Source organism: Pteropus vampyrus, unplaced genomic scaffold (assembly GCF_000151845.1).
Source record: "Pteropus vampyrus isolate Shadow unplaced genomic scaffold, Pvam_2.0 Scaffold399, whole genome shotgun sequence".
In the NCBI taxonomy this organism is placed as follows: domain Eukaryota; kingdom Metazoa; phylum Chordata; class Mammalia; order Chiroptera; family Pteropodidae; genus Pteropus; species Pteropus vampyrus.
Window position 1 is genome coordinate 1,125,770 of NW_011889180.1, and position 22,811 is coordinate 1,148,580.

A 22,811-nucleotide genomic window follows, 5' to 3' on the forward strand; every position below is an offset into this window, starting at 1 on the left:
ATTCAGAAATAAGGAAATCATTAGTAATAAATACTACTAAATGTGCTTATTACCAAAAGAAAAATAGGAGAGGTATGATCCCTTTCTCTCTTTTTTAAACAACTTAAGAATTTAGCTACTTGCCTCATTTCGCAAGGTACTAAGTAAATAACCAGATAGCTGTACCCTGAGTCCTTTGTTTATAAACCAGACAACCCAAATTGGCAAATACATAACAAGTTATATAAAGAGAAAGGAAAAACTAATATCGACGAAATTAGTTAAAAACGTACATCCAAATACCTAATAAAGTTAGGTAGAGACAAAGGACTAGGACAAAAGAACAAGAATGTGAAAATAACCTTCCAGGTTCACGACTAGCAAAGCAGTCATTGAGTACCATGTCAAGAGCAAGAGGAAGCAGCCACACTTCCTCCTGCTCTGGCTACTCTCTCTAGGGCTAAGATTCACATTACGTTAATTAATGGAGAGGAAAAAATTCTGTTTCTATACGGAATAGTTCAAAGGAAAATTATAGAAAATGGCTTCTTGGTTCTCTTATATACAAGTATATAATTTAATGCACACAGGCCTGTTCTCATTTTCCTGTATTTCAATAAATTTTTCTGTTACTATGTCTTTACAAGAGACATCAATGGCTTAGTGTAAATGATAGAACATATAGTATGTGTCTTTTACCACTTCCTTTAGGAAAAGATAACTAAAAAATAAAATTCTTATAAAAATTATTAGCAGTAAAACCTTTTAACATTTTAATTATAATGAAGTGGATATCAAGAAGAAATCTAATGATTCAATAAAGTGGTCAAGTTTATGGAAAAACAAACAATAAGCATATAAAAAGATGCTCAAGCTCACTGATAAGTAAATAAATTGATTAAAACAATGAAATACCATTTTCTACCTGCTACACTGACAATAAGGAAAAAGACTACTAAAATTCAACACTGATAAAGATGTGCGGACATGGAAATTCTCATAAAATGATGCTGGGAGGGTAAGTCAGGACAACCTTTGTCAAAGGCAATCTGAAGTTTCTATTACATGGTATACCTCTACCTCATTCATAACCTCTCTGCTATGGAATGAAAAATGAAGCTTTACTACAGCTTTGAAAATATACACTGTTTTAAAAGCCTAATGTTTTAAAGAAGGCTTTATAAAGAGAAAACTTAAAGGTCCATCAGAGGTCAATCTAAAGAAAAGATGATGGTAATGAATGACCTTACCTTAAATCTACATGTTTGATATGGCTCATCCTGTTTAGTAGCCCTACGTTTAGCACTTCCAGGCGATTTCCTGCCATAACCACTTTATCTAACATAGTGAGTTTCTCATAAACCTCAGGAATTTGACTAAAGTTGTTGAAGGAAATTCCCAAGGAGGAAAGCTGTTGCAGATTTCCCAATTCTTCAGGCAAAGCTGTCAGATAGTTGCCATCAAGACAGAGAGTATGAAGACTGTAGAAAGAAAACAAAACAAGTCTACTTTATGAAAGGTTTTAATGAGAATGGATAGAACTAAATTATGGATTCTAACTTATGTCACTAATTATGGATCCAATAAATGATAAACGATCCTAAGTCTATCTAGAGAAATTAATAAGATGCTTTTACATAACTGACATGAATGGTCCCTCCAACATCAAAAATAGTCAGAGCCTCTGTTGCTGAAACTGAGGGACTGACTACTCACTGCTGTAGGCAAGTAACTGCTGTTGACTAGAACCATCACAATTACAGGATTTGTTTCACTGCAAGAGCTCACAGTACTACCTTCATTCCTGACGCCAGACAAGTTCCTTATTCTGCAAAGGAAAAGATGAATCTAGTAAAAAGTCAGATACTTACTTCAGCAGATTGCCAATCTGATTTGGCAAGTCGTGAAATCCATTACAGGAAAGGTTTAGTTCAGTCAGGGTAGAAATCTCACATAACAATACAGGAAACAACCCAAGTTTATTATGGGACAAGTTCAGGCCCTTCAGCTGAGAAAATCTAAAAGACAAAGACACAAAGTATACTACTGAATGAAACAGCAATCTGTTTTAAATGTCCATCACAGAATTTGTTATGCAAATATATTCTTGTGCACTCGCTGCGTGCAGAACATTGTACGTGGCAGAAACTAAGATGACTAACTGTCAGTCCAGGCTATCAAAGAAACCAGGTCTCGTGTGGTAGGTGTTCCTTCTCCTTATCCTTTAAAAGGCAGAAAATCTTGAAAAGCTCATGCTGGTATAATTATTTTGTATCAAGTCATATTGATATGCTTGAAATCTTTTCCTTTATTAAATTTCTACATGTACAAAAGCCTTGAAAAAATCAACTCATGGACATGGAAATAGCTAACAAACATGCAGATCAAATCCCATTATAAGCAACTTTTTCATATCTGAAATTAAGTGGCTCAAACGTCACTTAAAATGAATGGGCAACTTAGAGCTTAAAAATATATGTGTGATATGGAGTTTTACTGTAATATAATCTATTTTTAATAATTTCTAGTGCTTCTATTTTGTTTGTACAAGTATCTATACTGTCTTAGCAAAAGATAGTATCATCACAGATTGGATCCCCAGGAGTCACTCTGGTAATTCTACTTAGGACTATCATATTTCGTTATCATGCTAGTATAAGATGGTATAGCTGAGGCAGTGCTCTCCACGATAATGATCTGTATCACCTGCTTCTAGACCTGAATCCTCGGTACTTCACTCTTTTAATATTCCTCTTCCAAATCTTCAACTCTTGATTTCTAATTGACCTGACCTTGAGTACTGATTATTCCTTTGGCTTGGTGCCTTGACTTCAGTGCTCCTAACCTAGCCCTCAAACTAGACTGAAACTATTTTCATAGCGACTGAGAAGGAAATGCTAGAAACCCACTTCCTTAAAATTATACCTTTTTATTTTTACACACCAATATTAAAATAATTACCTCATTACTAAATATAGGCTTATGGCTGAAACTTTATAAAACATAGCAGATTAGATAAAAATCAGTGTTTTCTGAAAACTATTCTAGAAATGAGTTATTAAAGAAGTATAAAATATCACTTAATGTGTATAATCTTTTTAATCACCATGTAATTTGAATGTTTTAATTTCCAGTTTCTCCACTCCCCACAAGCAGCCCAATTATACCACATGTTTATTCATTTCCATCCACTTTTAAAGGGAAGAGGGAGGGGACATGAGTGGAGGTTGGGAATGGAGAATATATTCTAACAAAGAAGATGGAAAAATATATGGGTCATAGTCCCTTAGGAGTGAAATGATTCCTTTATTAGAAGAGAGAGGTTTCAAACTAATAAAAAGCTCGAGAGCTGGGAGTAGCAGGTACAAAAGAAAGATAAAAGCCTTAACTTGGGAGTGGGAATTCTTGAAATTAGGCCTTTAAGTTCCTTTAAGTCATTTATGCTTGATACTTTTGATTTGAAAACTTCCATAAACTGACTCTCTCGGTTTACCTTGGCTCAGTATGCTCACTTCCAGGTATAAACCACTAAGACACTGATTATCAGTTCTAATAAGTTAGTCTGGAAACCTATTCTCCACATACTTGTAGAGAGTATCAAGGCCCCCTGGTCTTTCTAATTGCATGAAGTTGTGTCGCAAGTTGAGGTAGGTGATATCTTGACTGTAGAAGAGATGCTCAGGAACCTCCTCAAGGCTGTAACATGAGAGATCGACAGTACTGATTCGCTGGGACACCACCTGAATCAAGTCAAAGAGAAGAGCCATCTGAGCTAGCAGGGTGTGGAATGACATTTACACAAAAAGGCACAGTTTAAAAAGATGGGAAGGAAAAAAACAAAGGTAATAAGATCCAATTATTCCTTCATAAAAACCAATTAATTTTTACTTTTCCTAAAACTATAGGCTGCAGGAAAACCCAAAAGAATTCTGTAAAGTATCTATAAGCAAAAATAAATAAATAAATCGTAAAGATGGAAAACTAACATTTCATGCAAGAAGTAAAGTTGATTCAAAATAACTGTACAAAACTTTGGGAGGCAGTGTGGTATCAAAAGATAAGGCCTTTTGTAGCCACATGTGCTCTGCTCCTTACTAGTGCAGTTTTTTCATTTGTCACGAGAATAAAATTAAAAAACCAAGCATATAGCACACTGCTTAGCATGCAAAGGGTGTTCAAAAAATATGAACTTCTAAGGGTGAAAGAACGGAATAGCTACTAAAAGTTGAAACTAGTTTTATTCCAAGTGGATTTTGTTACCACCATAAGTACTGAAAATTCAATAAAACCAAAACAAGGATTATATTTCTAAAATAATATGCTAATAAAATGAGTTCTAAAAATGAGTCTAAAAAAAAAAACAAAATATCACTGGAAAAGTCACTCGTATTTTGATGACAGGTCATTATGCTAAAACAATCCTTTATTCAACTATTTAGCTCCACAAAGAAAAGTATGTTAAAATTCTGTGAAGATAGCTAGGAGAACAAGAATTAGGAAATTGCAAAACAATTTTAGAGCACTTCATCGTTACAGGATAAAAAAGCAGAAATTATACTGAAAAGCTAATTATCCTCAGCATACAGGAATAATGGTTTGTGACAGGATTACGGGTCATGTCCCATCAATAAGTTCAAATCTAAAGCCGTTCATCAAAGCTGTGCTAAATATATATAGACCAAGAAGCACTGGGTTACCAGTTAAGGTACTATGGTCAAGGAAAAGTCATTTGAATCTCATTCCTACCCTCCTCACAGATGGTATAGAAGTAAATGCATCTTTCAAAAGCATTTTGAACTATGCAAATATAAATAATAAGTTAAGACCTCATGGAACTACATGACTTCATTCATTATATACTCAGAAAAGACCTAGAATAAAATGTGTAAGAATTATAATTTGCTCTTCTGGGAGTAAGTTCAGTTTCAAAACACATTTCTATTGGGCTTCTAAATTCTTATCTCCACATCATGACATCTGACAGCTTATCACCTTGGACGCTTGCCGTTGCCATCTCTGGTACTCAGCCAAAGTCTCAAAGCTGACATGATAGGTCTGAGCTTGGGCTCCAGCTGAGCTGAATACAAGGGAGTACTGCCTTCGCTTCACTTCCTCTACCTGAAGAAGAAAAGGGAAGAAAACCAGAACTACTTTTTAAAAATCCTAGTCAAAAAGCAAAGGATAATGACAAGACAAATAACTTAAAAATAGGTGAAGGATCCAAACAGACATTTCTCCAAAGAAGATAAATGCCAATAAGCACATGAAATGATGTTCAATGTCATTATTTATTAGATAAATGCAAATCAAAACCACAAGATACCTCATCACATCCACTAATGGATGGCTAAATTCAAAATCACAGATACTAAGTGTCAGTTAACAAGTATAGCAATGATGTGGAGAAACGGGAACGCTCATACATTGCTGTTGGGAATGTAAAATGGTGCAAGCGCTTTGGATAACAGTCTGGCAGTTCCTTAGAAGGTTAAACATAGAGTAACCATGTGACCCAGCAATTCCACTCCTAGGTACAGACCCAAGAGAACTGAAAACATACATCCACACGAAAACTTACAGCATTATTCAAAATGGCCAAAAAGTGGAAATAACCTAAATGTCCATCAACAGGTAAATGTATATACAAAATTATGCTGTATTCATACAAAGGAAGATTATTCAGCATGAACAGGAATAAAATATTGATACACACTACAGCACATATGAACCTTGAAAACATTATGCTAAGTGAAAGAAGCCAGTCACAAAGAACCATATACTACGTGATTCCATTTACATGAAGTGTCCAGAATCAGCATATCTGTAGACAGAAAGTAGATCAGCAGGTGCCAAAGGCTAGGGAAAGAATAGGGAAATGACAGCTAAGGAGTGCAAGGGTTTTTTTTCAGGATCATGAAAACATTCTAAAATTGATTGTGGTGATGGTTGCCCAACTCTGGTAATATACTAAAAGCCAAAGAATTAAATACTTTAAGTGGGTGAATTGTACAGTATATTAACTATAGCTCAATAAAGCTGTCTAAAAAAAGCAAAAGAATACTTATAACAAGTATATTGAATGAGCAGGACTCACAGGGCATAATTGTAAGTAAGTTTATTACTATTTAAGTCACAAAATAGTTTCACTTTGATAATTAAATATGTGTTGAATGAATACATTCTACTATTCTGGGTACTGGAGACACAGAGGGAAAAAAGCAACAAAGCCCCTGCTCTCAATGGAGTTTACATATGAGAGGGGACAAATACTCTAACATCAAAACTGTCATATAATGGAATATAACATGATATAATATATAAATGAGTTAATATGAAGAAAATAAAGCAGAGTAAGGGCTTAGAGGGAAACTGGCCTGGGGCAGGGGGCGGGAGGGGTTTCTGAATGATGAACAGGGCAGTCAAGAAGGAGCTCATTGAGGAGGTAACGAGTGAAACAAGATCCTAAGGGGGTCCAGGAGCAAGGCATGGAAACCTCCCCAGAGGAGCATTACTGGCACAACAAGAGCAAGTACAAGTCCCTTTGATGCAAGAATTTATACTGTGTTTCAAGTGTCTCCTGAACAGGCCCACATGGTATGAGGCAAATTTTCCACTTCAAAGGTTAGACTGCTCCAACCCTTTCCCCCAACACTGGGGCACATGGATGTAGCTGCCTGCTCACAAGGGGTGCCCTCGCCTGCTTTTTGGACTCACCTCCTCCCTTACTTACTAGGTACTGGGATGGATGCCATTTCTGACTCCCTCCTGGGTTGAAGCAGAGAGAGAAGAAGGATAGGAAATATATAAGCCTAAAGGTTCTTACTAGACTAGCAGAGTCATAATCTGACTTCACAATCTCTGGGCCTACCAGATTTTAAAGGGGATTTTAAAGCAAATTTCAGTGGACCCTCCTGAAGGTTCTTTGGATACCCCCACCCCAATCCAACCAATGACAACATTTACTTATAGATCTCTTCATCTGACTAATGTATATTATTCCAGCAAATGACCACTCCCTCCTCAGACCCAAAGAAATCTGGTGGTCTACTTTCAGCTTGTCTGCCCCTCCATGTGGCCCTATTGGACATGTTCTAAGAGAATCCACCCACCCACCCAATGGTTTTCAATCTCTTTCAACCCATCAGGGTCACAAACTAACAAACCCAAAGAGTACACACAATGATCCCAATGAATGAGCTGGGCTTTCTGCTCTCACCAAAGCAGCAAGGTGTCCTATCTCTTGTCTTCAAGACTTCCAGGTCAGAAGGCAGGACACCAGGCCACTATGTCTCTCATAATGCAGGGGACCCATAGCAAGCTCTCGAGTCTTACTGAAACCTCTTTCACCAGGCTTGAGGAAAGAGACAGAAATCTCCCCATTCCCATTCGAGGTGGTGGCAGAGATTCACAGCACAGCTTTCTTCAAAGAAATTCTGCAAATCCAACAACCCAACCTATACAGCTTTGATGAAGATGAAGTCTTTTTATAGTTATGGAATCACTTACATCTTTGTCTGACATCTCACTTTGGTATGTCATAGCTATTGAATCTTAGTGAGCCAGCTGGAAACTTCCAAGTTATACTTGTAAATCATTAGGTTTCTGGTGGCAAGTAAAGATTAAATCAAGTGGCAGAAACACAAAACACTTTAAGCAAAAAAGAATCATATTAAAAAGATCCAACAAATTAAATAATATTCATAACTTTCAATTGTGATGCTCACCACATGACCATTTTTCTTATAGTAATAGATCATTGCAATTGAATGAGTCTGTGTCAAAATAAAGGGTGTTAATGAAACGAAGGATTACCATTTTAGGATCTTTCCTTTTAAATGTTTATTATGGGATGTTGACACAGAAAGAGTCATATAATGTCTAAAAATTAAAAAGGTTTGTAAATTTCCCACTAAGAGTTAATTTGTCAACTGCTTTAAGTACATTAATTTTTGCATTATATATTTTGAGACTGTATTGTAAAATACGTACAACTTCGGAATTATTAAATATTCCTAGTGAAATGTTCCTTTCATCATTCTGTAGTGAGCTTCTTTATCTCTACTAATACTTCTGCACTAAAGTCTTTTTTGGTGAAGTAAGTTTTTATTGAGGTAGAAGTTACATTAAGTCTTTGGATTAAAAAGAAAATTGATTGATTCTAAGTGAACAATTTGGTGAAAATTTATAAATGAATACATCTCCCAGATTTCCCTTGAGCCCTTTTCAGTCAATCCCCTCCCCTCCAGACCCTCGCAACAGTGGTCTGTTTTCTATCACTATAGTTTTGTCTTTTTTAGAATTTCACATAAATGGAATCATACCATAAAAAGACTCGAATTTGGCCTCTTTCACTTAGAATAATGCTTGTGAGATTCATCCTTGTTCTTGTATGTATCAGCGATTCATTCCTTTTTATTGCTCATTATTTCATTGTATGGATATAACAAATGTGTTTATCAATTTACCAGTCAATGAACATTTGGGTTGTTTCCAGTTTGGAGCAATTATTAATAAAGCTGTTATGAATATTCACTTAAAGTCTCTGTAAAGATATATGTTCATTTTTCGATATATAGGAGAACTGCTGGGTAATCCGACAAGCATATGCTTAACTTTATAAGAAACAAAAAAAATAGCTTCCAAAGTGACTGCATTCCTACTAATGACGCATGAACAATCCAGTTGCTCATCTTTGCTAAATTCGGTATTCATCAGTCTTTGGATTTTAGTCATGCTACTGGTGTGCAGTATCTCACTGTGATTTTAATTTGCATTTCTCCAATGACTAATGATGTTGACAATCTTTTCACGTGTTTATTTGCCAACTGTATATCTTCTTTGGTAAAGGGTCTGTCCAAATTTTTGGCCTAGCTTTTTAATAGGTTATTTGTCTATCACTATATTATAAAAGTTCTTTATATATTCTGAATACAAGGCCTTTGTTGCATATAAACTTTCATGTGAGTGTTTTGTACGATGTTGATATAATTGCACCAATTTTCTTTTGGCTGCTATTCGACTAGTATCATTTTTCCATCATTTCATGTTCGACCTTCTAGGTTTTAGGTGTGCCTCTTATAACAAAAATTTTAGGTGTGTCTCTTATAACAAAAATTGAAATAACAATCTGACAATCACAATTATTGAGATTATTGATCTATTTGGATTTATTTCTATCACTATACTCTGTGGTAATTTACCATGTTAATTATTTTGCTCCTTTTTTCCAACTCTTTTCCTGCCTTCTTTTAGCATTACAGAAATATTTTATGTTTTCTTTTCTCCCTCTACTGTTAGTAGTTATCTTTAAATTTTTAAAATTCATACTTGACAATTTTTCTAATAAAGTTTAAAGTTATTTGGCATTTCTACCCTCTTATTCCAAGACTATATCACACTTTACTTATCAAACACACCACATCTTGAATACTGTTCAGGGTAGTTTGAGTTCTAGCAGTTAAAATTTCTAATTAAAATACACAAATGTTTAAAACTTTTTACAATCAACATTAAATTTGCCACCATAAATATCTGTCTGTACTCATTGTTTCTCATATCTCATACTTTCCCTTTGAATTTACTTTCCTTTAGTATTTTTTTTTTAACTTTCTTTTTTTTGGCACATTAAATTTGCCACCATAAATATCTATGTCTGTACTCGCTGTTTCTTATATCTCATACTTTCCCTTTGAATTTATTTTATTATTATTTTTTTAACTTTCTTTTATTTTTGGCAAGGGGTTGTTTTTTTGGAAGTATATCCTTCAGCAGATTTTTCAGTGAGAATATGTCAGCTCACTAGTCTTTGTCTGAAAATGTCCTATTTTTCCTTGACTCTTGTAAGGTAATTTAGTTGGCTATAAAACATAAGTTGACATTTATTGTCTTTCAGCAATTTTTTAAATATTCTTCTAGCACATACTGTTGATGAAAAGAAAGCTGTTGTCAGCCTGTCTGTTCCTTGTAGGTAATCTTTTTCTCTCTGGAAGCTTTTACAATTTGCTCTTTGTCCTTCATGTTCTGCAGGATGTCTAAGTGTAGATTTATTTTTATTTATCCTATTTGGTACCTAGTGTACTTTTAGTCTGAATGTTCATGTTTGTCTTTACTTCTAGAAAAATTTCAACCATTAGTTCTTCAGGTATTGCTTCTCCATTCTCCTCTACTCTCTTCTCTGGAACCAGCGCCTCCCTTAAGGGCTTTTTTATATTATTTATCTGTGAAATTCTTCAGTATATCAGTTACTTATACTCGGCTGTAAAATAATGGCTTAAAAAAAGTCACTTCGTAATTGGTATAGAAGCTCCATAATGCCACAAGGGGCCCAAGTGCCTTCTACTTTCCAGACAACCACACTCAGCATATGCTTGCTTTCCCGAATCATCATATGACTGCTCGACCTCCAACTGCATTCCATAAGGGAAGAAAAAGTACAGCAAAGGGTCGAGGCATCCATGTCTGTCCCATTTTGAAGGGCTTTCCCAAAAGTCCTACCTGGAAACTTTTGTTTATATCTACTAGCCACTACTAGCTGCAAGGGAGGTTGTGGAGACATAGTTTTTGATCTTGGTCATACTGCCACCATTAACAAAATTCTCTTTTTGCTCTGTCTCCCACTTCTTCTCCAACACTGTCTCCCTAACTTTGCCCTCACTCCTTCTCCCTTTGGAAAAGTTTTACTTACTTTCTTCACTCTGTTCTTCAGCCTGCAAGACCAGAACCAGGTCCCATATTAGTAGTGGTGGGTTCTTACCCCATGGCTGATACTGGATATATACACATTCATTTATTAAGACAGATGGGACTTGTTCATTTCTTTGTCACAGGACATATAACTAAATCCTCCACTTCTTTGGGACCATAGCTAGACACAAGCCTTGGTTCCAGTCAGTGGTTAACAGCAGTTTTGTTTTCCTAGCTTTCTTTCAAGAGCAAAGAATACCATTCATCTACTAGCTTCAAGCAATAAGCCTGGGCTAGGTCACCCATCATGAGCAAAGCACTTTTAGATTCAAATATTTACAGGAGCTGAACTCCTGGGCTGCCACAACCTTTCAGACACAGAGTCCAGGAAGCCTCCAGATTCAGACCTACTCACCACTTACATTTCTAATTTATATTCCTAAGCCCAGCTATGTCTCTTTATATATTTATCTTTTTAATATATGTATTTTATCTGTATTGCTGGTATCTGGATCAGACTGAATGTCTCAACGCATGGATTCACAGTCGTTTTGTCTGGAGGTTCTCTTAAATTCAGATTGTTTTATAATATTCAAAATTCAAAATAAAGTTATACATAGTTTCATATAAACATTAACATATCTCTTTCCAGTCATCTGTTATTCTGCTTGACTGACTTGCAACTGAACTCCTTTCCTATGATAGGGAATTCTCTGGTACAGATGCAAGAAATGGCATGCCTCCACGGCTGCTGGACAGGGGCTTACGACCATCCCAGACTCTGAATTTTAGTCTAATGAGAGAAAAGGAAAAACTAGAAAGAATCTAAATTGGTGAACAGATGATGGCAGCTACTTCTAGGTTCCAAAACCAGTTTCTAGTTAGTTAGCATCTTCTGTCTACTCTTAGTGACAGTATCTAGTGCCTACCACTGGAGAGAGCAAAGTGTCTTCAAAGAAGGATTCTGCCACAGAACTGGGGTATAGATATCCTTTGGACCTCCAAGAGTCTTTGATATAAATAAACCTGTTTTATGCTTAAATTAGCCTGAGTCTGTTTCTTTTGTTTATACCTAAGAACTCTAAAAAACTTCGTGATGTGATCATTAATAACGCTCATACTGGCTGCTTCTTTAAAAAGATGTGAAAAAAGCTATGAAAAGCATATGTGATATTTTAAAAATTAGATGATCAAATGAGGAATAATAATTCATCTTTGTGAGTCGTACCTTTCCCCCAACCAGAGGCAAGATGTGCATCTTTCCAGTTTGACAATCCTTTACTGAGGAAACGATGAGGCAGGTGCCACAGAGAACGACTAGGCGTTCAGCCCACTTATGCAGCTGGGTCTTCCCTTTGCGTACATTATAGATGCCAGAGAGAAGAATTCGATCCAGATGATCCATCTGGCATGGTTTTTCTGAAAAGAAAACAGTACTTCAGAAACCACCATAAAAATACTATAAGAACAGTATGAGGGAAAAAGAAAGTATTATGTGTCAACATTCAGCAACCTTATTTACAGATTTAAGCAACCAAGCAATATAAGTATTATAAAATAAGGTCTCAGTCCAAAATTGTTATCCATTACTGAAATTATATAATGGGAGTACCATGAACTTTGGTCTAGAGAGAAAGATTTTATTTTGGATGCCACTGTTAATCCTTCCAACAGCCATATCACTCATGTGCACAGAGAAAGGCAGTATGGAGGAGTGGTTGAAACCATGGCTTGGAAGCCAAACATTCAAACCTGAGTTTGAATCCTTGTTCTGCTACTCACTTTGTTTCTTTGAACTAATTTTTTTTTTTTTTTTTTTTTTTTTAATGTTCAGATGAGATGATACTAGAATATTCAATCCTTGCAAGGACCTTGTCAGCTTACAATCTCTTATTTTTTATGCCTACAGCACCTGGTCTTCCTAGGTGGTCTCCCATCCAAGTACTAACCAGCCCGACCCTTCTTAGCTTCCGAGATCAGACAGGATCGGGCTTGATCAGGGTGGAATGGCCATAGGCTGAACTAAATCTTGCTGAGCTTGACTTTCTTCAATTATAGAGTTTGGATCTTAATAGTACTACCTATCTTCAGGGGTTCTTATAAAAAATTAAGATAATGAATGTAAAGTACTAAGCATAATTTTAGGTATAAAATAAGTATGGAATAAATCACAGCCGCTATGGTTGTGATTAGTCTATTCATGAAAGAAGTAATTAATAACTATGGGAGTATGCTAATTCTATATACAATCCTATTTTTCTGCTCCTTGTGAGAAAAGTTTATGGCTGATAATCATGGTGGCAGAAGTTAAATGTGCATGTAAGAGCTTCTCTTCCTTTTAGCACTCTCTTCCCATTAGAAATACTTATATAACTGAGGTATAGTGAACAAAACAGCACATTATGACAGAAGAGATGTTCTTGGTTAAAGTGCTACTAAAAACAGACAAGTAATTCTACACAGACATGAACAAGAGCAGCAATAGTATGAGGTGGTGCAAAAAGCAATAAACTGGAAGTTGAGGAAACTGGGCTGTACTTATGTACGATTATTACATAATTGATTATTACATAATTGAACTTTGGGCATCACTTTGCCCTTTTAACTATGTGTTTCCATATGAGGAAATAGGCTAGATTACTTCAAAGCTTTGAAACTTTGTTAATACTAGATATATGGGTGAGCCATTTCTCCTTTTTTCTACCTGGCTTTCACTCCTCAAAACTGCACGATTCATAGGTTGATAACGGCCTTCAAATTTCTATCTCCTACCCCAATCTTCACTTAGCAACTGGATCTCATATACTCAATTGCTTGCTAGACATGCTCAACAGATGTACCCATTCATCTCAAATTTAAAACCAGTATCAGACTGGAAAGAAAGAAGTAAAACTATCTCTATTTGCAAATGATATAATCCTGTATATAGAAAATCCTAAGTAAGTCACAAAAAGGGCTATTATAACTAATAAATGAGTTCAGCAAGGTTGCAGGATACAAGATTAAAAAGAAAAATCAATAGTATTTCTATGCACTAGGAATAAACAATTCAAAAGTGAAATTAAGAAAGCAACTGCATTTACAATAGCATCAAAAAAATGAAGGTAGTACAAAACACACTGAAAACTACAAAATACAGTTGAAAGAAATTAAAGAAGACCTAAATAAATGTAAAGACATCCAGTGTTCAAGGGCTGGAAGACTTACTATTGTTAACACGGCAGAACTCCCAAAATTGATTACAGATTCAATGCAATCCCTATCAAAATTCCAGCTGCCTTCACTGCAGAAATTGACAAACTGACTGTAAAGTTCAAATAGAAATGTGATGGATTTGGAATAGCCAAAACAATCTTGAAAAAGAACAAAAATGAAAGATTCACATTACTCAATTTCAAAACTTACTACAAAGACTTGCATATGAAGTACAGTACTGACATAAGGATAGACACAGAATAATGAAATAGAATTGAGAGTTCACAAATAAACCTCATTTATGGACAAGTGATTTTGACAAGAGTACCAAGATAAGTCAATGGGGAAAGAATAGTTTTGTCAACAAATGGTAATGGAACAAATGGATATACAGATGCAAAAGAAAGAAGTTGGATCCCTAACTTCACACGATATATAAAAATTAATTCAAAACAGATCATACACCTAAATCTAAAAACTAAAAACTACAAAACTTTAAGAAAACATAGGAATAAATCTTATGGCCACAGATTTAGGCAATGGTTTCTTAGTTACACAAAAAGCACAAGTGACAAAAAAGAAAATACAGATAAACCAGACTTCATCAAAAAATAAAAAACTGTTGTGTTTCAACAGACACCATCAAGAAAGTGAGAAAATGACTCACAAAATAGGAGAGAATATTGGCAAATCATAAATTTCATAAGAGACTTGTATCCAGAATAAAGAACTGTTACAAAATTCAGCAATAAAAAGACAACTCAATTAAAAAATGGACAAAGGATTTGTATAGATATTTCTCCAAAGAAGATATACAAAAGGCCAACAAGCACATGAAAAGATGCTCAATGTCTTTAGTTATTAGGTAAATGCAGCTCAAAACCACAATGAGATACCAGTTCATACCCACTACAATGACTTATAATCAAAGACAAACAATTACAAGAATTCATGAGGATGTAAAGAAATTGAAACCCTCATACATTGCTGGTGGGGTTATAAAATGGCACAGCCACTTTCGAAAACAGACTAGTAGTTCCTAAAAAAGTTAAACAATTCCATTCCTATGTCTATATCCAAGAGAACTAAAAACATATATCCACACAAAAACCTGTACAAAAGTGCACACAGTAGCATTTATAATAGCCAAAAAGTAGAAACAATCCAAATGTCCATCAACTGATGAATGTATAAACAAAACGTGGTACATGATACAATGGAATTTTATTCAGCTATAAAAAGATATGAAGTGCTGATACATGCTACAACATAAATGATCCTTGAGAACATTATGCTAAAAGACACCAGCCACAAAAAGCCATGTATGTATGATTCCATTTTTATGAATTATTCAGAACAAGCAAATCTACAAAGACAGAAAGACCCCTGGCTGCCAGGTGCCGTGCAAGTAGGGAAAGGGGAATAACTACTAATGGATATAAGGTCTCATTCTATGGTGATGAAAACATTCTAAAATTAAATAGGGTGATGGTTATGCAACTTTCTGAAGGTGTTAAAAAGCACTGAACTGTATGTACACTTTTAAAGGGTGAATTTTATGGTTATGAGTTGTATCTCAATAAAGCTGTTTTTTTAAAACCTCATTTTTTCCCCAAACCTACTATTACTTTTATATTCCCTATCCTGGTTTACAGCATCAGCTACTACAAAGTTGGCTAAAATAATATAAAAATGGGACTTCATTATAGTTTACAATGCTTCCAAATTGCTTAACCAGTCTCTTTTAAAGTTTGCATGAAACACATGTTAAATCAATTGATGTATTTGAGTCTCTTTTTCTTGGCCTTATTTTTTTATATATTTTATAACAGAGAAAACTCCTAAATCTATCCACCACCACTCTCAGAAGGGAACATTCAATTTTGTTTTAGAAGTTATTTAAATATAAAATAACATGCTGTTTTATTATTAATTTTGGAGTGTCGGTAGACATCCAGAGTGCCTCAAGTCTCTGATTTTCTGTAAGTGATAAAAAACAGAATGAGGAAGTTCTAATAAGTATTTAGAATGTCTAATAGTTCTAATTAAAAACTAGTTTTCCAATCTCGAAAGCCAAAATTCTAAGTGAAAAATTAGGGATAATTTTAATATCCTTGTTCATTTATACTTTCAAATGTTCTATAAAGAAAATGGATTGCTTTTATAATTTTTAAAAAGTTTCTAAAAAAGAGAATCAAGAATAATCCTGTAGCAATAAGTACCTCTACTGCCAATAATATAATCTCTAAAATATTTTTTTTTTATTGAAATGAATCACGAGTCCTTAAAAAATGGTCTATTCCTACTCTGAGTCAGATATTGGAAAAAAAAAGCTTAGGACATTTTGTTGTGCAAGAACTTACTGCAAAGTCCAGAATCCATCAAAGACTCCTGGAGTCATGCTGGAAGGACACAGAGGCCAAGTGGAAAAGGCTCCCCACTAGCTGGGATGGGACAGATTGAGCATCAAAAAAAAACCAATGGCTGTGATGAGTTGAAACAAATATATATAAACCCATGAAACGATGATGATACTCAAAGAATAAAAAATGAAGTCATAAAAACAGACTATGAATATAAATTGAAAGGCAAAAACAATAAAGCTTCTAGAAAATAATAAAGGAAAAGTGTTAAATTGGACTATACTAAAATGAAGTACTTTAAAATAATAATCCCTGTCTCTTCCCACTGAACGCGCCTATAAAACCTAGACAGAATACATGGAGCAGCTATATGAGAATCTCAAAAAGTAAACAGCAGCAGGCAGATTAGGGAAGAAGAACAGAATCTGAAATACCACCCAACCAGTAGTGAGTGTTTTTCTTTCTCTGACATTCCCCAGCCAGGGCTCAAGAAAGCTCAAAACAAAGAAGTGGCCATTGGTGTAGACAGAGAGCTCTAGGCGTAGCCCACAAGTTCTGTCTTGAGGAGTAGAAAAGAGGTCTCATAACACTCAGAGAGAGTGAAGAAAATTCCTCATTCCCCATCCCGCTTTTCTTCATTTTCTCAAGTCCGAGCCCCAGACTGACTGCAAGGATAGGGGACACACACATCTAAAAATGAGGGTGGGGAGGCGGTGGCAAATTCCCTCTCTGACTAGAAGATCTGCAGTCCTAAGAGAGAAGGGTGAAACCTGTTGCATTTTCTGTCTTCTGCTACTGGGCCCTGGGTTGTAGGTACAATAGCAGGAAGTACTCAACAGGGTGGGTTAAATTAAGCCCCAGGATATTGCAGAGAGGAAGGCACTCTGGAAAATGACCCCATAAAGGTGTCTACAAACTCCTGGGCTCATCTTTGAGGTATACAAGAGTCAATGTGATCCTAAACATCATGCCAAAAACTCTGAAAATTGAACTAAGGAATGGAAGCAGAAGGAAAGAAAAAAGAGCACAATGCTGAAAAATTATTTGAGGAAATAACAGGTGAAAACTTTTCAAGTGAAAGACAAAAACTTACAGATTCAAAAAGTTCAGTGAACCCCGAAAAGGAAAAACCCAAAGAAATTCAAGCCCAGACACTTCATAATCAAACTGTTGAAAATTAAAGACAAAGAAAAAATTTTGAAAGAAGCAAGAGAAAGTTGAAGCACTATTTATATTATAGCAACAATTCAAGTGACTGCACGAGGTTGTACAGGAGCTCTCTGCACTACCTTTCTAACTACTCTGAAAATCTAAAGCTGGCTCAAAATAAAAAGTTAAACAGACAAATAATTAAATATTGGCTGGTATATGGGAGGGGGTAAAAATGAAATATTTACTTATATTTAAAGAATAAAACAGGAAACTTCAAAACAAATTTCAAACTTGCAATAGGCCCCCCACACAACAAAAAACTTCTGTTATCGGAAGTATTTCAGTAGAAAGCTTTGAGAAGCAGTGGTGGCTAAGCAATTCTGCCATCCACTTTTGTGACCAAACAAGTCTTCTTTTATCTTTAGGCCTTAGTTTCCCAAGTTTAAGACTAAAGAGTTGAATTGGATGATCTTTAGTCTTTCCTATTTCTCACATTTTATAGATTCTTCATACTTCTCTAAATTCTTTCCCGAAAAACTAAATAGTGGAGTATCTTAGAAGTTAAAAGGATGAAATGTAGAACCAGGCAGATTTATCTGCTTCTTAGCTCTGCTATTTGAATGGGGCAAGTTACAACTTCTGTGGAATAATAATATCTACCTATAGGGGTGTAAAGTGAACATGAGAAGAGGTATACAGAGTACTCAGCACTATAGAAAGTGCTCAACACATAGTAAGGGTATATAAAACAAATGCTAGTTATTATACTGAAAGTTCTTCATTAAGCTTCCCTTTCCCACTAATATTCTCTTTGAGGTATCTTAACTTCCACAGCTTTAACATCCCCATGTACCTGATTCCCAGATCTGAATTTGCTAAGCTTTAGTTCCACATTTCTAACAATCTGGCAGACATCTCTAACTGGATACTTACCACCACTTAAAATTAAACATGCCTAAAACCAAGTCATCACCATCCCCGCAAACTAGCTCTTTCTCATAACTCAAGTCCTGTCATCCTCCCAAATTTGTTCTCTTCCTCAACTCCCCTTTTCAATCATCAACTCCTACTGATTATTCCTTTAGTCTCTCATTCCTTCCCATTCCCCAGTTCAGACACCACTAAAGCACACCTGAATTATCATCCACACTGCTGCCAGATTCGTCTCTCTCTGGCTCACTTGGATCCCATCACGTCCTGCTACCATCTGCCAAATGAAAGCTAAACTCTTGATATTGCACTCAAGGCCCAGAACAATCCGGACTCAAATTAGCTGTGATTCACAGAACATGCGTTGAAATGTCTAACCTCTCATCTCATGTCCTCCTTTTCCTTTCTGCTTACTGAAATTCTGACAATTTTTAAAGAACCAAACTAAATATTACTTCACAAAGATTTCACTGATTCTAGAGATATCTCTCATTTTTCAGAGAACAGTGATAGGAAATTTCTCTATCAGCTATCAAAATATATCACATAGGTATATTAATTAAAACAGTTTTGGTATTAGCACAGAACAAGGTAACAGGATAAAGTCCAAAAACAGACCCCTGCCTGTATGGGAACTTATAAATAAGGTGATATTTCAAATCAGTAGGAAAAAGATAAGCTATTTTGTAAATGCTGTTAGGACAACTGGCTATCCATAGAGAAAAAAAGTAAAGTTAGAGCCCTAACTCATACCATATTTTACAAATACTGGGAAAAAATATAGACTATTTATAACCTAGGATAGAGAAGGAATGTAAATGCATTAAAGGAAAAGACTGACAAAATGACTACATAAAACTTTTACACAATAAAAAACAATAAACAAAATTAAAAGACAAATTACGGAATGGAGAAAAGTTTGCCACAGACATAGTATTCACAGGATGCATATTCAGAATATATAAAGAAGTCCTTTAGAGCAGCATGAAAAAAAAAACAGAAACTTACACAGAAATATCAGTGGGTAATTCAAAGGAGAAGAAATCTAAAAATCCAATGAAATTATGAAACAATATTCAACCATACCAGTAATCAGGGAAACAAATATTATAACACTGAGACCATCATTTTTCCTTCAGATTAGTAAAAAATTTAAATGCCGATAATATTAAAAGAAGATGTGGGCAAAAAAGTAATCTGATATACTGATGGGATATAATTTGTTCTACAGTAATAACTATTAATATTTTAAATGACCGAATAATTTCATGTTTAGAGATCTACTCTGAAGAAACACAGGTACCCAAAAAAGGTACCTTTATTACAATGCTGTTTGTAATAGTCAAAAACTGGAAATAATGTAAATGCACATCACCAGGGAACTGGTTACATAAACTATAATATATTTATGATATTCAATACTAGGCAATTTAAAGAAAAGTATATAGAAGACCACTAAGGAAAGAGCTCCAAAACATATTTTTGGGTGAAAAAAACCATGAAGATCAACATCAAATGATACCATTTATGTAAACAATATATTTCTACCAATACATATTGATAGGAATGAAAGTTAGAAAATTCTGAACAGGTATACACCAAATTGATAGTAGTGGTTATCTAATAAACAGTGAATGGGCTTGGGAGGTGACTGATTTAAAAGTTTAAAACACTATAAATAATGAAACTATATTTATATTTTACTTGTGTAATTAAAAATAAAAATTTTAAAAAGGATTAAAAATGTGAAATATGCATATAATATAAAACTAAGAAATACATAATACATAAAAGTAAAAGGTGTCTTTTAATATATTACTCCTACAGTTTAACAATGATGTTTACAATTAACATGAGGTAGCTTTTTTTTGCAATTTGAGGCAAAGATTAATTTTAACAGTAATAACCTGATGTTGGCAATGGTGTAAAGAAATGTACTCCCAAATTCTACTGATAAAAGAATACACCGATATTGCTAACCTGTGCGATTTAAGGACTATTTGGTTAAAATTTAAAATACAAATATGTACTGATGCAAAAATTCTCCTTATAGGAATCATGTCCTCCCTCTACCCTAGAGGTCAGCCACTCTCCTGACTTTTATAATAATCATTTCCTTGTTTCTTTTATATTTTTACCACTTATGTATGCATCCTGTATTAATTACAGTAGGATAAACTACCATAACAAAAAGAATACAATAGTTCAAACACAACAAAAATTTAACTCTCTGTTAGGGTGGGCATTGCAGGTTGCCAGGGGTCAACACGGTCAAGAATTGCAGGCTGATGGTGGCTCTGCCATTCTCAGCTCATGACTTCAAATACTGCTCTGATGACTGCCATCCTAGTCTACAGAAGAGGACAGAGAAGCATGCATGGGAAGTTTTAGGAAACAGACACAGAAGTGGCACACAACAATTCCACTCTCTAGCACTGAAGAAAATTTTGTCACATGTGCACACCTAACTGCAAGAAAGGCTGAGAAATGAGGTGTAGCTGGGCAGTCACGTGCCCAACTACAATTCCATTATTACGGAAGAAGGAAAGAACAGATTTTGATGGACAGACAGTAGTACTGCCACACATCTCTGAACCATATGGCTGAGTTCTGCCTGTTTTTAAACTTTAAATGAATGGAAACATAGTATGTGATTCTTTTGTATCTGGCTTCTTTTATTTGTGTTTATGCTCTTTGGACTAAACTGTCCTAAACAAATGTGTGCAAGGAATATGGTACAGGAAGAAATGCTCAAGCTAGGAGTTACGCTACCTAAGCTATACAGTCCCAGAACGACAACTTCATTCACAAATCACACCTTCTGGACTCCATTTCCTCATCAACATGTACAGAGTTGATAACTGTGCTCTTAATCTCCATGATCGATCATGCTACCCACGCATCTTTAGTCAAATATGTCATTTCCACAGCTTTTGTATCATGAATTTGCACTGAGCCAGTCATTCCACTCACTTTTCTCCCAGTACTCTCTCCAGGAAGACTGATAACTAGCATTTGTATAATGGCTGCTTGGAGTACGAGGTACCTTTTATATCCAGCAACCACAGCAGTAGTAACTGGTTTGAACTTAAGCCCTTAAGACACTGGCTTCATTAACACTATATTCTAACTAAACTAATTCACCAAAGACTCTATACATGAAATACTTAAAACTGATTACTAAGCTATTTGTTTCAAAGAAAACACTTCAAAAATATCTTTGTTTCTGTTAACAGTGGTTGTTTCTGGATTCAGAAACTGGGTGGTTGGAGGAGCAAGGTGAGAGGGTAGCAGACTTTTTGTGATAGTTTTAAGATATGTCCATAAATTCTCTAATATCCCTCTCTTCAAAACGTGAGGCCTAATTCTCCTCTTTATAGTGTCAGCTATACTTGGTGACTCACTTCTAATAAACAGAAAGTAGTAAAAATGATGGTGACTTATGAGGCTAGGTCATAAAAAACACAGAGGCACGCACGTACGTGTGTGTGTGTGTGTGTGTGTGTGTGTGTGTGTGTGTCTGTCTGTCTGTCTGTCTGTCTGTCTTATCACTTGGAAAAACTAGCTGCCATGTCATAAAGACATTTATTTAGGCAGTCTGCTAGGGAGGTCCACACAGCAAGGAACTGCTATCTCCCCAAAGCTGGAGACCTTCCCCAGATGAGGAACTGAGACCTTCTACCAACAGCCATATGAGTGAGCCATGTGAGAAGTGAATCTTCCAGCCCCACTCAAGCCTTCAAATGACTACTAATTCAACCAACAGAGTGACTACAATTCCAAGAGATTCAAGCCAGAAGCATCCAGATAAATTACCCCTGGATTTCTGACCCTAAAAAATTGTATGAGATAATATTTATTATCATTTTTAAGTCACTAAATTTTGAGGCAATTTGTTACACAGCCAATAAATAACTAATACACTTATCTATAGATATATTTTTACCTTCTGTTTTTGGTACCATATACATATATTGCCTCTTTTAAAAATGTTTTAAAAATCTCTTTCCCAAACATAATTTTCTCACTCAAATTATAAAAACTTCTCTAAACTAATAGAGCTCACTTTTGGAAATGTTCTCTATTAAAGACCCTCCCCTCCAAAATATAGTAAGTACTACAAACTAGTACTCTTTTATACTCAACTGGACATATCTTCTTAAGGGTATATTATGATCTTGAGAATGCTATAACTTTTGAGGTTGTGGTAGAAAAATTAATGGAATAAATGCAAACAACTGTGCGATATAATAATGCAAATGCAATCTCAGTGGTTAAAAAGGAGCTTGCAGGCATTTTAAGGCTCCACTTTCAACTTAGAATGAAAACATGTAACGAAGAACTCACATTCAACCACAATCAGATAAGGAGTATGTTTCTGTTTCACAATGCTTTTTTTTAAACCAAGTTTTAAGAGTGACAGATAGGTGGTATTCCTCAAATTAGTCTTAAAGATTCTTCTCAGATTTAACTTCAACCTAGCAACTATTCTCCTTCCATGAACTAGCA

The 22,811-nt window shown here is 35.2% G+C and overlaps 1 protein-coding gene and 1 pseudogene across 1 annotated transcript in view; both read right to left on the reverse strand.

Moving 5' to 3' along the window:
• Positions 1–22,811, reverse strand: part of PHLPP2 (PH domain and leucine rich repeat protein phosphatase 2) — a 57,949-nt gene that overhangs the window by 23,967 nt on the left and 11,171 nt on the right. The window contains exons 3-8 of the mRNA XM_023523663.1: positions 11,891–12,081; positions 4,972–5,097; positions 3,565–3,719; positions 1,851–1,997; positions 1,230–1,460; positions 905–912 (exon numbers count right to left, since the gene is read on the reverse strand). Of these exons, the coding sequence (XP_023379431.1) occupies positions 905–912; positions 1,230–1,460; positions 1,851–1,997; positions 3,565–3,719; positions 4,972–5,097; positions 11,891–12,081 (858 nt within the window). The remainder of the gene's footprint in view (positions 1–904; positions 913–1,229; positions 1,461–1,850; positions 1,998–3,564; positions 3,720–4,971; positions 5,098–11,890; positions 12,082–22,811) is intronic.
• Positions 12,563–12,680, reverse strand: LOC111731799 (annotated as a pseudogene).